Raw genomic sequence first — 13,144 nt, forward strand, 5'->3', positions numbered from 1 at the left:
CCTGGATTCCCTGTATTTTCAGTTCCTATCTGTACCAGTGCACCTCCTCGGGTCTAGCCAGACTTGCAAGGTCGTCCTCTTTTTTGATGCCTCTTTACTTTATCAACGGAGCCCTGCTGGCCGAGTGGTTATGTGTAGGGCTGCTGCTCTCCTCAAGGTCGCCTTTCAAAATCAGCCACTCTGAAGGAGAGAGGTGGTACTTCCTACTCCTGTAAAGAGTTCGTCTTGGAAACCCTCAGGGGCAGTTCTACCCTGTCTTACAGGGTCACTGTAAGTTGTCATCGGCTTGATGGCAGTGAGGGTTGTTTCTTTTTTAATTTACCAAGCAGGACGAGCTTCTCCAGAGATTGGTCTCTCCTGATAACATGTCCAAATTCACGAGACAGTCTCTCCATCCTTGCCTCTAAGGAGCATTCCGACTATACTTCCTCTGAGACAGATGCGTTCGTTCTTCGGCAGTCTGTGATATATTTAGCACTCTTCCCCGGCACCATCATTCCAATGCACCCATTCTCCTCCAGTTTGCCTTATTCAGTGTCCAGCGTTTACATGAGCACGAGGAGATTGAGAACACCACGGCTTGTGTCAAGTGCACCTTGGTCCGCAAAGTGCACCAAAAATGCAGGACATCTTTTGATTTCTTAAGTACCGCTTCCGTGAACATTAATTGTGGATCCGAGTAAAATGAAATCTTGACAAGTTTAATCTTTTCGGTGGCTTTCTTGATGTGGTGAGCTCCAGTTGTGAAGATTTTGATTGGCTCTAGCTTGAGTTGCAATCCATCCTGACTCAGTGGCCCTACAGAACACAGTAGAGCTTCTCTGGGTTTCTGGGGTTGCACATCTTTATGGAGCAGAGATGTTCTTTCTTCCAAGGGCCGGCTGGCGGTTTGCGGTTGGAGACCGCGTAGTCAGCATCCAGTTCATCACCAGGGCTCGGAGGGTGGCTCGGAGGCAGAGTCAATTTGACAGCAGTAAGTTTGTTGTCTTAGAGCCCACACCGACGGCAGTGTTCTTTGATCCTCCTTAGTGAGTACTTCAAGGTCTCCTTGCTTTCGGCCACCAGGGTTTATCATTTGCCTCGTGCAGGTTAATAAGCCTTCCTCCCAGTCATGACGGTGTGTTCTTTTTTTTTAAAATTTTTTTTTGACGGTGTGTTCTTTTGCTCGGCATACAGATTGCACAAGTAGGATGAGAGGCCGCACCCTGAGCACACCTTTCCTGATTCTAAACCGTCCAGTGTCCCCTTGCTCTGTGTAAATGACTGCCCCTTGGCCCATGTACAGCTTCTGTATGAGCATAATGAAGTGTTCTGGAGTTCCCGTTCTGCACAAAGTTATCCGGAGTTTGTTATGATCCATACAATCACATGCCTTAGCATTGCCAATAAAACACAAGCAGACACCTTTGTAGTGTTCTCTGCTTTCAGCCAAGAGGATGCAGCTCCCTCCACGTCCTCTTCTCAATCTGGCCTCCATTTTTGACAGCTCCCTTTCAATGTACTACTGCAACAATTTTAGAATTGGCTTCAGGAATATTTTACTTGCATGTGATAGTGATATTATTCAATACTTTCTGCCATCTGTCGAGTCTCCTTTCTTTGAAATGGGCACAACTATGGATCTCTTTTAGTCAATTGGCCAGGAAGCCGTCTTCCAGATTTCTTGGCAGAGTCTACTGAGTGGTTGCAGGGCTTCATCTACTTGTCGAGCCATTTCAGTTGGCCATCCATCACTTCCTGGAGTCTTATTTTTCTCCAGTGCCTCCAGTGCAGCTTGAACTTTGTCCTTAAATGCCATCGGTTCTTATGCACATGGTACATCTTGGAATGAATGGACACCTACCGATTCTTATAGTACATTGACTGTATTTTCCTTTCCTTCGATGCGTCCTGCATCATTCAACGTTTTGCCCATAAAATTCTTTAATATTGCAACACAAGGCTGGGACGTTTTTCTTCCATTCTTTCAGCTTGAGCTATGTTGAGCATGTGCCTCCCTTTTGGTGTTCTAACACCAGAGTGTGTCATTTCATGACAATACTTTGCATTGTTTCCTCGAACGACTCTTTCAAAACCTGCTCTTTGGTCAGTTCTTTTATGTCATCATTCCTCCCATGTCCTTTAGCTGTTCCACACTCAAGAGCAAGACTCGGTCCTTCTTTCTGGTAAATGACCTTGTGCTTTCTTCATGTGTGAGGTTCTTGATGCCCTCCCACAGCCCAGGTTTTCTTCCGTCACCAATGCTCACTGCATCAAATTTGCTTTGAGACAGGTTCCAAACGTGGATGCGATATACTCAAGGTTGTATTTTGGCTCCTGTGGACTTGTTTTAATTGTCTTCAACCAGAACTCACATACGAGCAGTTGATGGTCTGCTGCCTGGGCAGCCCTGGCCGGTGTGGCTGCTGGTACTGTCTCCTTTACCTCTTCTCACAGGTGCAGGCAATTTGATTGTCATGCCCTCCATCAGGCAGGGCTTGCATGTATCGCTGCCGTTCATATGGTTGAGAAGGTCTTAGTAGTGGAATGGTGGGTGATATTATATGATGGAGGTTGAAGCTGGAGGTGAGGATGTGAAGCAAGAGTATCATTCCAGGTATTTGCGCCCAGTGAGTGACCAGGGATCACCCCTGCAGGATCCTGGATCCTCTTACTGCAGGCTTTGCAGTAATTCTTTGTTGCCTGTTGGGTTAGGGTTCTCTAGAGAAACAAAACAGAATACTTATGATTATATATATATAATGAAGGAATATAACAGCTAATTAACCCACACAGCAGTACGGAGGGCTCAGTTCAACTCACTTCTGGGGAACAGTTAATATACTGGAAGTCTTTCAACTCACGAGAGCTGCTGGGTCCAAGATCAAGGAAGCAGACAGCTGACTCTTCTGTAGAGCAATGCAGGCAGTCTTGCCATAGGCAGCAAACAGCAGTGCGGGTCACCAACAGTCAGCCAGACGACAGGATTCAACAGTCCCCAGCTCAGGCGATGTATACATCAGCAGCATGGTAAAGCAGGTCTTGAAGGAACCTCAAGCTCTAGCGACATGATCCATAGGTTGGGTTTCCCACGGGTAGTGTAGCTTGCAAGTTAAGGCAGAGAACTAGCTAAGGCAACTGCACACTGGTCCAATCACCAGAGAGCAAGAGAAAGAGAGGCGGGGCTTGCTGATCCATTTATCTCTTTTCTCTCCAATCAAACTGCCTCCTTATTAATCCCACATGATCTTACTGGGCAGGCTGGCACAATAAACCTACCCCTTACACCTGTAGAATCTAGTCCCAATTTCTCAGTAGGGCTGTGGGCCTGGTCTTCGTCTCCAGCTTCACCTCTCATCCTATCCTGTGTTAGGCCAGGTGACTAGAGAAACAAATACAATGACACTCATATATATATAAGAAAGAACTTTATATCAAGGAGTAATTTTATATCAAGAAAGCCCCCAGCTCAGTCCCACTCAAGTCCGTACGTCCAGTATGAACCCATGAGTCCCTCTTCAGAGTCACACAGCCACATGCAATGATGCAGAAGCAGGAAGAGCACAGGCCGGTGGGTGCAGAGTGGTGTGGATCCAAGGTGGGTGCAAACAGCAGGGCTCTGGCAGCTCTGAGGGTGGCAGCCAGCAGGAAGGGGGAAGCAGAGGGGGCAGGAGGAGGGTCCTAGGGTCCTCCTTATCAGAAGGCCACACTCTAAGAACTTAGACAGTGTCAGGCTGTGACCTCAGTGACAGTTTAGACTCCATCCCTACACTTACTGCCTCTTCATTCAAGTTGACATAATGATCTAATTACCCTGCCAGTACCCCACTCTACCCTTCGATAAGCTGTGCCTTTCACCCCGATGACCACGGAACTTTTTACTCAGCGTTCACCCCTCTTGAGAATGTTCCCAGTCCCAGGGGATAGTCTATGCCTATCCTGCATAGCCGTCCATTCCTGTTTTCCCATACAGCATGCAAGGTGTGTCACTCTGGGCAGGACAGTGAGCCAGCAGGAACACCTGTGGTCAGGGGAGGGCACCTGGGCCTCACCTTCCTGCTGCATGAGGTCAAGAATCCAGCTCCTGGAACCCCTGGGTAGAAGCGTGCAGTCCAGGGGAGCCTTCTCAGAGTAGGCTGGGACTCACCTTGACTCACCCTTGAGACCAGCAAACACCCACGTGGGCAGCTGTTATGTCTCCACACAACTTCTGCCTGGTTGCTGCACTTCTGAAGCCGGTGCCTCCAGCTCTCCAGCCTTTCCCTGAAGGGGTCTGCACTTCTCCAGGTACACCGGGTTCCGCGGCCGGCGGGGCGTCCTCATGGGACTCAGAGCCTCCTCCTTTTCAATGTTCTTGGAGTGTGGGGAGCAAAACGAAGTTTCAATGGGCAAAACCAGTCCTGCAGGGTGGTGGATGGGGTCAGGCTTCCTAATGCTGTCAGAGCACGCACTGTTGTGATGGAGGCGACCCTCCTACCACTGCCCTAGGCATTCCCTCGCCAAGGCACTCATTGGTTCGCTTACAACATCTTCCTAGTGCGCCCCCACGATGACCCTGTGCCCTTGGAGGAAACCGATAAACATTACCCCTTCGGAGTCCTAACAAACAATTGCTATAACCGTCTGAGCTGACCTCTCTGCTTTGAGTTAACTGGGCCAGCAGGACCCTCCACAGAAGCCACTGTTTTGATTGGACTTTTTTTTTTCATGTACCCAAATGAAGCGAAACCAAGTGTGTGAGGGAGATAACGTGCTTCCAGCCATCTGATCACTGAGACAAGTTTACATACAATGATTTTAACTTATTCGTTTATCTTAACCTAGGAGTAGGGTTGCTGGGTCACGTGATAATTTTGTGTTGCTTTTTGAGGAATTGTCAAACTGCTCTATAGTGTCTGTATCATTTTACACGGGCAAGGGTTCTAGTTTCTCCATCTCCTCGCCAACACCTGTTATGATTCCCCCCCCCACCCCCTTAAATAGCCGCCCTAGTGGGGGCATTGTTGCTGTGATGACTGCAGCAGAGCTTCCAGACAGGGACTGACTAGGAAGGACGGCTGGAAATCTACTTCCAGCAGTCGGTCGGATGCTGCTGGGCATGGGGCTGCCACGAGTCAGGGGTCCACAGAAAAGAGCAGTAGTTCATGTGTCCGGTAGTATCTCATGCTGGGTCGCACTTGTGTTTCTCTCACAAGAGACATGTATTTCTCTTATCTCTGCTGAGATGATGACCTACTGACAGGCACATAAGTGATGTTGGTGTTTTTCTTAGACATTTACCCCAATGCATGTTAATAGAAACAAGAATGACCTTTCCCCTTGCTAGCAGCCTTGGTGGCGTAGTCATTATGTATTGGGCTGTTAACCAAAAGTCCAGCAGTTCAAAACCACCAGCCGCTCCTTGGAAGAAAGAGCTTTCTACTCCCATTCAAGAGTCTGTCCCCCAGGGTGGCTATGAGTTGGCATCGACTCGATGGCAGTGGGTTTGGCTCTTGTTTTGTTTCCCCTTCCTGCCCAGCACAAGAGGTCCTGGCATCTCTGGAAAGCTTCTGTTCTAAAGAACGCAGTCTGGAAGCTGTTGGTGGGTGTGCTACTGGAATGTTGAGGCCGGAGAGGATGTTTCTAGTATGAAGACATGATTAGGAGAAGAGAGTAACACCACAGGCTCGCAGTTCCACCGCATCTTCTTTGAGCCGGATGGGGAAGGAGGTCCCCGATGTGCATTCCTCAGGCTGAGCCATTGTGCTCTGATTGTGGCTTTGTGACCCCGTCCTGTGGAGGGGAGCAGGCACTGCAGGCCTGAGAGAGCCAGGGGTTGCCCCAAGGGATAGTTGGTGTGGAGACAAGGGGTGGGCTTTAACCTGTCTCACAATATGTATCATCCCCTGCCAACAAAATAGTGCCTGCAGCCAGGGCCGCAGACACTGATCACCTGTGGCATCCCCGCTTATGCCTGCTCACGCAGTAAACAGGTCTTTGCGCTAGACAGATATACGTGTGTGTGTGTGTGTGTGTGTGTGTATGTGTGTGTCTTTGCTGCCTGCAAGGTAACTAAGAGACCCACGATCACTGCTCAACCAACCAGATGATGCATTGCACTGGCAAGTCTGCTGTACCAGGCCTGTTTAAGCTGCTGAAGAGCACAGATGTTATTTGAGGGATGGGGTGCCCCAGACTCAAGCTGTGATATTTTCAGTCACTGCATATGCTTGTGAAAGTTGGGCATTGAACGTAGAAGACTGAAGAGGCATGGGTGCATTTGAATCATGGTGCTGCGGAAGAACATTGGAAGAAAGCAAACCACTAAACCCAAAGGTGGACTGCCAAAAGAGCAAAGTCGTCTGTCTCAGCGGTACAGCTGGAATGCACCTTAGAGGTCAGGATGGCGAGACTTCGTCGGAACGACTGTGGCCATGTCCCTGGAAAGGGATCTCATGCTTGGGAAAGTAGAGGGGCAGCAAAACAGGGCAAGACCCTCAAGGAGCTGGACTGACACGGGGCGTGGACACAGGGCAAGGACATGGTGTGGCACCGTCGCTGCAGCAAGGGACCTCCGCATCACAGTGAAGAGACTGGCGCCGGACCAGGCCGCGCACAGTGTCGCGGTGGGTTGGAACCGGCCCAAGGACACCTGACAACGTCATTTGTCTCTGTCCAGTGACCAGTCATATGGGATCCAGTTGCACAGTGGGTGCTTCTAGCTGAAGTTGGTCGCAATGGCTCACCCCCACATTTGGATTATTAAAATGAATTATTAAAATGATTATTAAAATGAATAATATACTCCAAGAGAGCCTCCAGGCTACCCAAGAGGGACCTCTACTGGCCACAGCGGTCAGCGAAGGTGGTGAAGTGGTGGGGCCTCGCAGTTGAAACACCCTTGCATGTGGCACCCTGCGTGACCCTGCGGGCGTTCCCAGCTGGCACATTCTCACATCCTAGCGTTCGTGTCCGTTTCACCCAGCAGGATGCCAGTCCCCTTCCACCGTAGCGCTCCCATTTCTGTGTGGCCTCTGGCTCTGTGTTGGACAACGGGTGCCCCTTACCTTGCTTATCGGGCATTCTTCCCTTGGCTTGCAGCAAGTACCTTCTCCTGCTAGCCCTCACTGCAGAGTCACCAAGCACTGGCCAGCAAGGAGTGCCAGACCACTTGGGTGCGGTGCCCCCTCGCCCGCAGAGAACTGACCGTCACCGACAGGCGGCCAGCGAGGGCCAGCAACTCATTCCGCGTCGCAGTGAGCTGGCGGGACCAGCCTAGCCTCTTCCCGCAGCTCCCCGCTGCAGCGCCAACAGCAGGTTCCAGACCCTGTTGGCAGGAGGACGGAGAGTCAGCCCAGCGGACACCCACCTCCCAGGTGCGCTCCGACCCCAGCGCTGGGTGCAGCACGCGGCATGGCCGCTGGAGGGCGCCGCCGCACCGCGTTTGCCGGCCGCCGTGCGCCCCCGCCTCCTCCCACCGCCCCGCCGACGCTGAGCGCGTCCATGTTCTCCGGAGGCGGGGTGCGGACCGGGGAAGGGGGGCTGTGCCCCGTCCCCTCCACAGGACGACCGAAAGGAAAGGGAGTCCGAGAGGCGGTCGTTTCCCACCCGCGCTGACGAGGCCTCTGAGAAGGTGGACGGAAACCGAGCCAGAAGGAGAGCTCAAGGCTTCTGGGAGCCTGGGTGCCAAGTTGGGCACCTGGGCCGCCGCAGCCCGCCCGCCGGGGAGTTGCCCCACGAAGCAGTGCAGCTTCTCACAGCCCTCTGGGGCCATTTCCCCTCCCTCCATCTGGTTCCCAGGAGTCAGCAAGGGCCCACTTAAAGGGAGGGGCTTTCCCTTTGAAACGTGAGGGGCACCTGCCTGAGCATTGTGGGGCAGAGTGGCCTAGTGTGGGCCCTGCAGTACTTTGGAGGGAGGGGACAAAGAGGTGGCCACAGAGGTGCCTCTGGCCCAGGCTTGGGTGACAGTTGGGTCACTAGCCAGATGGGCCACAGGTCCAAGGCCCAGGACTTGATCTCAAAGCGCCCCAGGCCCTCATAGTTGTCAGAAGGGCTTGGGTCCCCCCTCAGCAGGCCCTGCTGCTCAGGTCACCCCCGTTGCCCTGCCACGCCCCCTTCCCAGGTCTGCTGTGTCTGACAGAGGCCAGGCGGGCGGGGGCACCTGGAGGGGCAGAGATGGGCAAGAGTATCTGTCAGTCCTTGGGAAGGGGACTCCTTCTAGCCCCCACTTCCCCTCCTCACCCTGTGTCTGCCGTTGTTATTGGCACCCTCTGCCCGCAGGGTGGTTTGAGAGCCTCTGAATACCCAGCGGAGACTTCCCGTCCATCGCTGGCTCTCAGGGCTCTCTATCTTATGGGCTCTGGCCCCAGAGGCAGCTCCTGTCCCCCCACTTCACCCCCCCATCCCTGTTGCTGGGTGCCTATTCCGATAGCTGACCTGGCCAGAAGCCCTCAGGAAGCCTGCTGTTAACTTAATGTGTTTTAAATGAAAGCAATTTGTTTTATTTATTGGGTGATCTCTGTTAAACAGCCCTGATTAAGTGATCCAGCTGCTGGGACAGGGTGCCCAACCCGCTCGGGCTGTGCTCTGCCTCCCCCCCTTCCCTCTTTCCTGGCCGGAGCTCACCGCCCTGCTCTCCTCCGGCCAGTCTGTCCCAGTCTGCCCATTGCTGCCAGTGGGAGCCCAGGGCAGGAGTGTGTGGCCTTGGTGGGAAGAGTGTGGCTTGGAGCCCGAGACCTGGCCTCCACCCCGGCCTGTGACATTTGAGAACAGCTTGGCCCTGGGTCCTCGATGTAACCCCTCCAAGCCCTGAGGATAATGTCAGTGTACAGGTGGCTCTGAGGCAGCGGCAGGGCTGGTACATACAGAGTGGTGGATGGTGACTGAGGGTTAGGAGCCGGGACCCTGACCTCCTCATTCTGAAAGGCACACTCGATGCTCGTTGGGTCACTTGGAGGGCAGTCGAGGTCGTTTCCCAAATGGTGCTCTGCCCAGGCTTGTTTTAGGATGCCCAGCCCCCCATTTTCTCTTATCCTTTGGCTCTCCCCACCTCCACCCCCTGCACTTCTCACCTCTCATCCTTCACCAGTGCCCTGTCTGTCCTCTGAAAGCACCGACAGGGCGCCCCCAATACTCCTTGCTTTCTCTTATAGTCAGAAGGGGGGGGGGGGCTTGTCCTCATGTGACCCTCACTGTGTGACTGTGTTAGGTGGGGTTCTCTAGAGAAACAAAACCAGGACATTATGATTTTATATATATATGTGTGTGTGTGTAAATATATATATATAACAGGGCTCTGTTCATCTCACTTGCATGGGACAGTTAACGTCCTGAAGGTCCTTCAACTCATGCCTGCTGCTGGTTCAAGGTCCAGGAAGCAGACAGCAGAATTTGCCCTCAGGCACAATGAGCAGTTGGCCCCACAGGCAGCAGACACAGCAGGGTGCTCAGTAGGCGCAGAAAGATGAGACCTTGAGGTGCAGAGGCCGGTGCAGAGGCTCTAGCAATGCACGTGGAGGCAACACGCTCCCTCGGTTCACAGGTAGTGTGCTGCACTGTTGAGGCAGAGAAGGAGGCCTGCCTCAAAAAGCTATGTAATCATGATAGCCCTCCAATCAAGCTGTGACCTGATTGACAGGCTAAACTCCGCCCACATGTTCCCATAGGCATCACATTGGCACAGAAAACTTAACAATCACAGTGACTGAGCAGACAGCTCACTAGGAGGTACTGCCGCATCTGTCGGTTGAATCTGGAGCCAGGGTGGGACCGTCTCTGCGGGGTGCAACTTCTGTGGTGTCTTCTGCAGGGCGGAGCCTGCTCTGTGAGCTCTTTTGACTTGTGTGGCCCCATGTCGCTGGGTTGGTTCTGACGCACGGTGACCTCATCCGAAGCACAGCAGAGCCTGCACCAGGGCTTTGTTGTGGCTGTTGTGTCGGTCCATCTCATTGTCTTTCTCATTTTTGCTGTCTCCCTGTGTTGCTCAACATGATGGCCTTTTCTAGTGACTGGCTGCTCCTCTCAAGGAAGTGAGCCGAAGGCTCAGCAGATTCTCATCTTAGCTCCTCCCCCCAAGAGTTTTATTGACATGGAATTCATATATCATACAATAGTTCAGTCACATCAAGAAGAGTTGTACAAACATCACCATAATCCATTCTAGAACATTTCTTCATTTTTGTACTCATTAGCACCGTGTTCCCTGCCATATCCCCAAGCAGCTGTTAATCTAGATACAAAATATCTAGTTTTTGTCTTATGGATTTACCAATCTTGGATTTTACACACAGAAAAACAAACAAACACTCCCCAAACTAACAACAATAACAACAACAACGAAAAACCAGACCAAAACCTCACTCGGAAAGAAAGCAGAAAATGTGAACGTTGAACAAACTTAAATGGATCATAAGGGAGTTCAAGTGATAGGGTGCTGAATTTTAACCTAACTGCATCTTCAGCAGTAGACTTTCCAGTGCATCCTGCATGGTGGCGAGGTTATTCCATCTATGGTCCATGGTCAGCGGGGATTCACCAGGGGCTTAATTCATGTGTATTACACCCTCCCCCTTTTTTAAGCAGAAACAGCTTTACAATGGGTCAAAAAGGGAGATTAAATGATAGAACATCTTGACAACACCCTCTGTCTGGTAAGAGCTTATTCCCATCCCTCCACTATGGAGGGAATTCACTGGAGGCTTAATCCATGAGCCTGCAAATGGAATTTTGGGCTTCCGCTGTCTCCATAGCCTTCTGTAAACCAGGTGGGCACAATTTAAGCTCCTCTATCACTTCCTCCTTGGGTGGGCCCAGCCCTAGCTGGCCACTCCTAACTGCAGTCAGCCCAGCAGAGGCCTGCCCTGTGTCAGCACTCCTGGGATCCAGCGCCTTGGCTGACCGACCTCCCTCTGGCAAGGCTTCGCAGGGTCTTGGAGCTTCGTTTCCCAGCTGACCATTGGGAGCATTCCAGGCCAAGCAATAGCCCGCAGCTGTCTTCTGGCACATGCCAGCAAGCTGGGGCCAGGGCGTTGTGTAGCCCTTGACTTTCCCAGAGTTTTCCCAGGTGGGAGGGGGAAAGAGTAGGGGTCTGGAGGCTCCTGTCCAGCTCTCTGGGAATGGCCTCGTTGTGGACCAGTGGTTCTCAACCTTCCTAATGCTGCGACCCTTTCATGCAGCTCCTCATGATGTGTTGACCCCCCAACCATAACTTTATTTTCATTGCTATTTCATAACTAATTTTGCTAGTTAAGAATTGTAATATAGATATCTGATATGCAGGATGTATTTTCATTGTTACAAATTGAACATAAAGCATAGTGATTCATCACAAAAACAATATGCAATTATATATTGTAAAATATGTATTTCTAATGACAAATCAATGAAATTTTGTCTTGAAGCATGGTGTAACATGGGTAACAGTCTTCACACCGGGTACTCATGGGTGGGCGTATCTGCATGTGGGTGGACCTGCCTGGAGACGGATAGAGGAGGGTGTCTCGGGTCCTAAGACCATCAGAAAGATGTGTTTCCCGATGGTCTTTGGCGACCCCTGTGAAAGGGTCGTTCAACCCCCAAAGGGGTGGAGACTCACAGGTTGAGAGCCGTTGCCGGGGCCCCTCTGCGTCCTCTGGGAGATACTAGTTCATTGGTCAGACCCAGCCCCAGGTAGAAGAGCCCGGAGTGCAGACACATCTGTGCCCACGGACCTGACCACTCAGGCTTTCACATCCTCCTCCCAGTCAGCAGAGCCACCACTTAGTGGGTTGCTCAGCCGGGCCCTGCTCGAGCCTGCTTCCCGCTCCTCTCGGTACTGATCCTCAGAGCGGTCAGTACTGCCAGGAGGGAAGCATCTTTCTGGTTCCACACCTGAGACCCCCAAGTCCAAAGCAGGCATAGGAGCCCACTCAGAGCCACCCAGCTAGCGACGCTGATCTGGGCCAGAGCTGGCCTTTCTGACTGTGCGCTGTGCTGGGTTGCTGTGTAGCTCTCTGCTTTGTTCCCGTGCCCCCCAAGATGCCGAGGGGATGGCTGCTGCTGCCTGGGGCCCGGCACTGTCTCTCACTAGCAGGCCAAGCCCCAGCTGAGCCTCACAGAGCACAGGAGCCCCTAGCCCGCCAGGGCGGACCTCTCATTCCTTCTCTGTGGTCCTGCCCTGCAAAAGCTGCTGGGCACCTCTTTTTAGAATGTGGGATCCCGAAGGACGGGGTGTCAGGAGCCCCACCTCCCCAGTCTGGCCCATCACCAGAGGTCAGAGCTGGGGGTTACTAAAGAGGTCATGAGGAAACTGAGGACGAGTGACATGCTGAGGCCACCAGCTGGCAAGTGGACTAGGGGTCTGGGGCCCAGGCCCCCCATCTCTGTGCCTGCTTCCCCCTTTGTTTCTGCAGCCGGCTCTGGGTGAGCTTTGTGTCCCTGCGTGCTTGTTTGTGTCCTGCTTTTGTCCCGGGCCGACAGTGTCCAGACTGCACGCACCGTACCAGCCCTGTAAACACCTCTACTTTGTCTTGGTGAATGGCCCTGATTCCCGCCCCACTGCGAATGCCTGGGCCAGAGAGGAGCTGAATGGGCCTCCCTGGATGCAGGCCCTGCGAAGGCTGAAAGCCCCCACTGCCTTGGGGCTGGCCTGGGCTTCCTGTCCCCGAAAACAAGCACATGAACACCTGACTGCCTCCAGTCAATTGTGACGCAGTGGCCCCGCAGTGGATTTCTGAAGCTGTCCATCATTACAGAAGCAGATGGCTTCTTCTGTCTCACACAGAGCAGCTGGTGGGTTTGAACCACCGACCTTGCAGCACCTAACCTACAGTGCCACGTCTTCACGAATTCTCAGTCATTTCAGTGACTTATCAGACCCAGAGGGGCAGTGGAACCTGCATACTGCAGAGTGTGGGTGTCCTGTGGAGCTAGCCGTGGCCATCCGGAAGGGACAGTGGAACCAGCCCTCAGCTGGTGGCCAGTGGGTCAGAGAGCTGGGGTGTCATGCAACTCCCTAAACTAGTAGCTGGCATCTGCCTGCTTGGCAGTTTAAAGGACAATCTTTTTTTAAATTTTTAAAATTTTTTCAACATTTTATTAGGGGCTGATACAGCTGTTATTGCAATCCATACACACATCAATTGTGTAAAGCGCATTTGTACATCATTCTCAAAACATTTTCTCTCCACTTAAACCCCCGACATTAGGT

General features: G+C 52.4%; 1 protein-coding gene across 1 annotated transcript in view; it reads left to right on the forward strand.

Annotated features, from left to right (window-relative positions):
* XXYLT1 (xyloside xylosyltransferase 1) overlaps nt 1-13,144 on the forward strand; it is a 214,033-nt gene that overhangs the window by 4,165 nt on the left and 196,724 nt on the right. Inside the window, exons 2-3 of the mRNA XM_045287529.1 lie at nt 7,352-7,479; nt 7,523-7,702. Coding sequence (XP_045143464.1) covers nt 7,352-7,479; nt 7,523-7,702 — 308 coding nt within the window. The remainder of the gene's footprint in view (nt 1-7,351; nt 7,480-7,522; nt 7,703-13,144) is intronic.

The sequence above is a fragment of the Echinops telfairi genome, unplaced genomic scaffold (assembly GCF_000313985.2).
Source record: "Echinops telfairi isolate 266 unplaced genomic scaffold, ASM31398v2 ScPeMD7_17;HRSCAF=63, whole genome shotgun sequence".
NCBI lineage: Eukaryota > Metazoa > Chordata > Mammalia > Afrosoricida > Tenrecidae > Echinops > Echinops telfairi.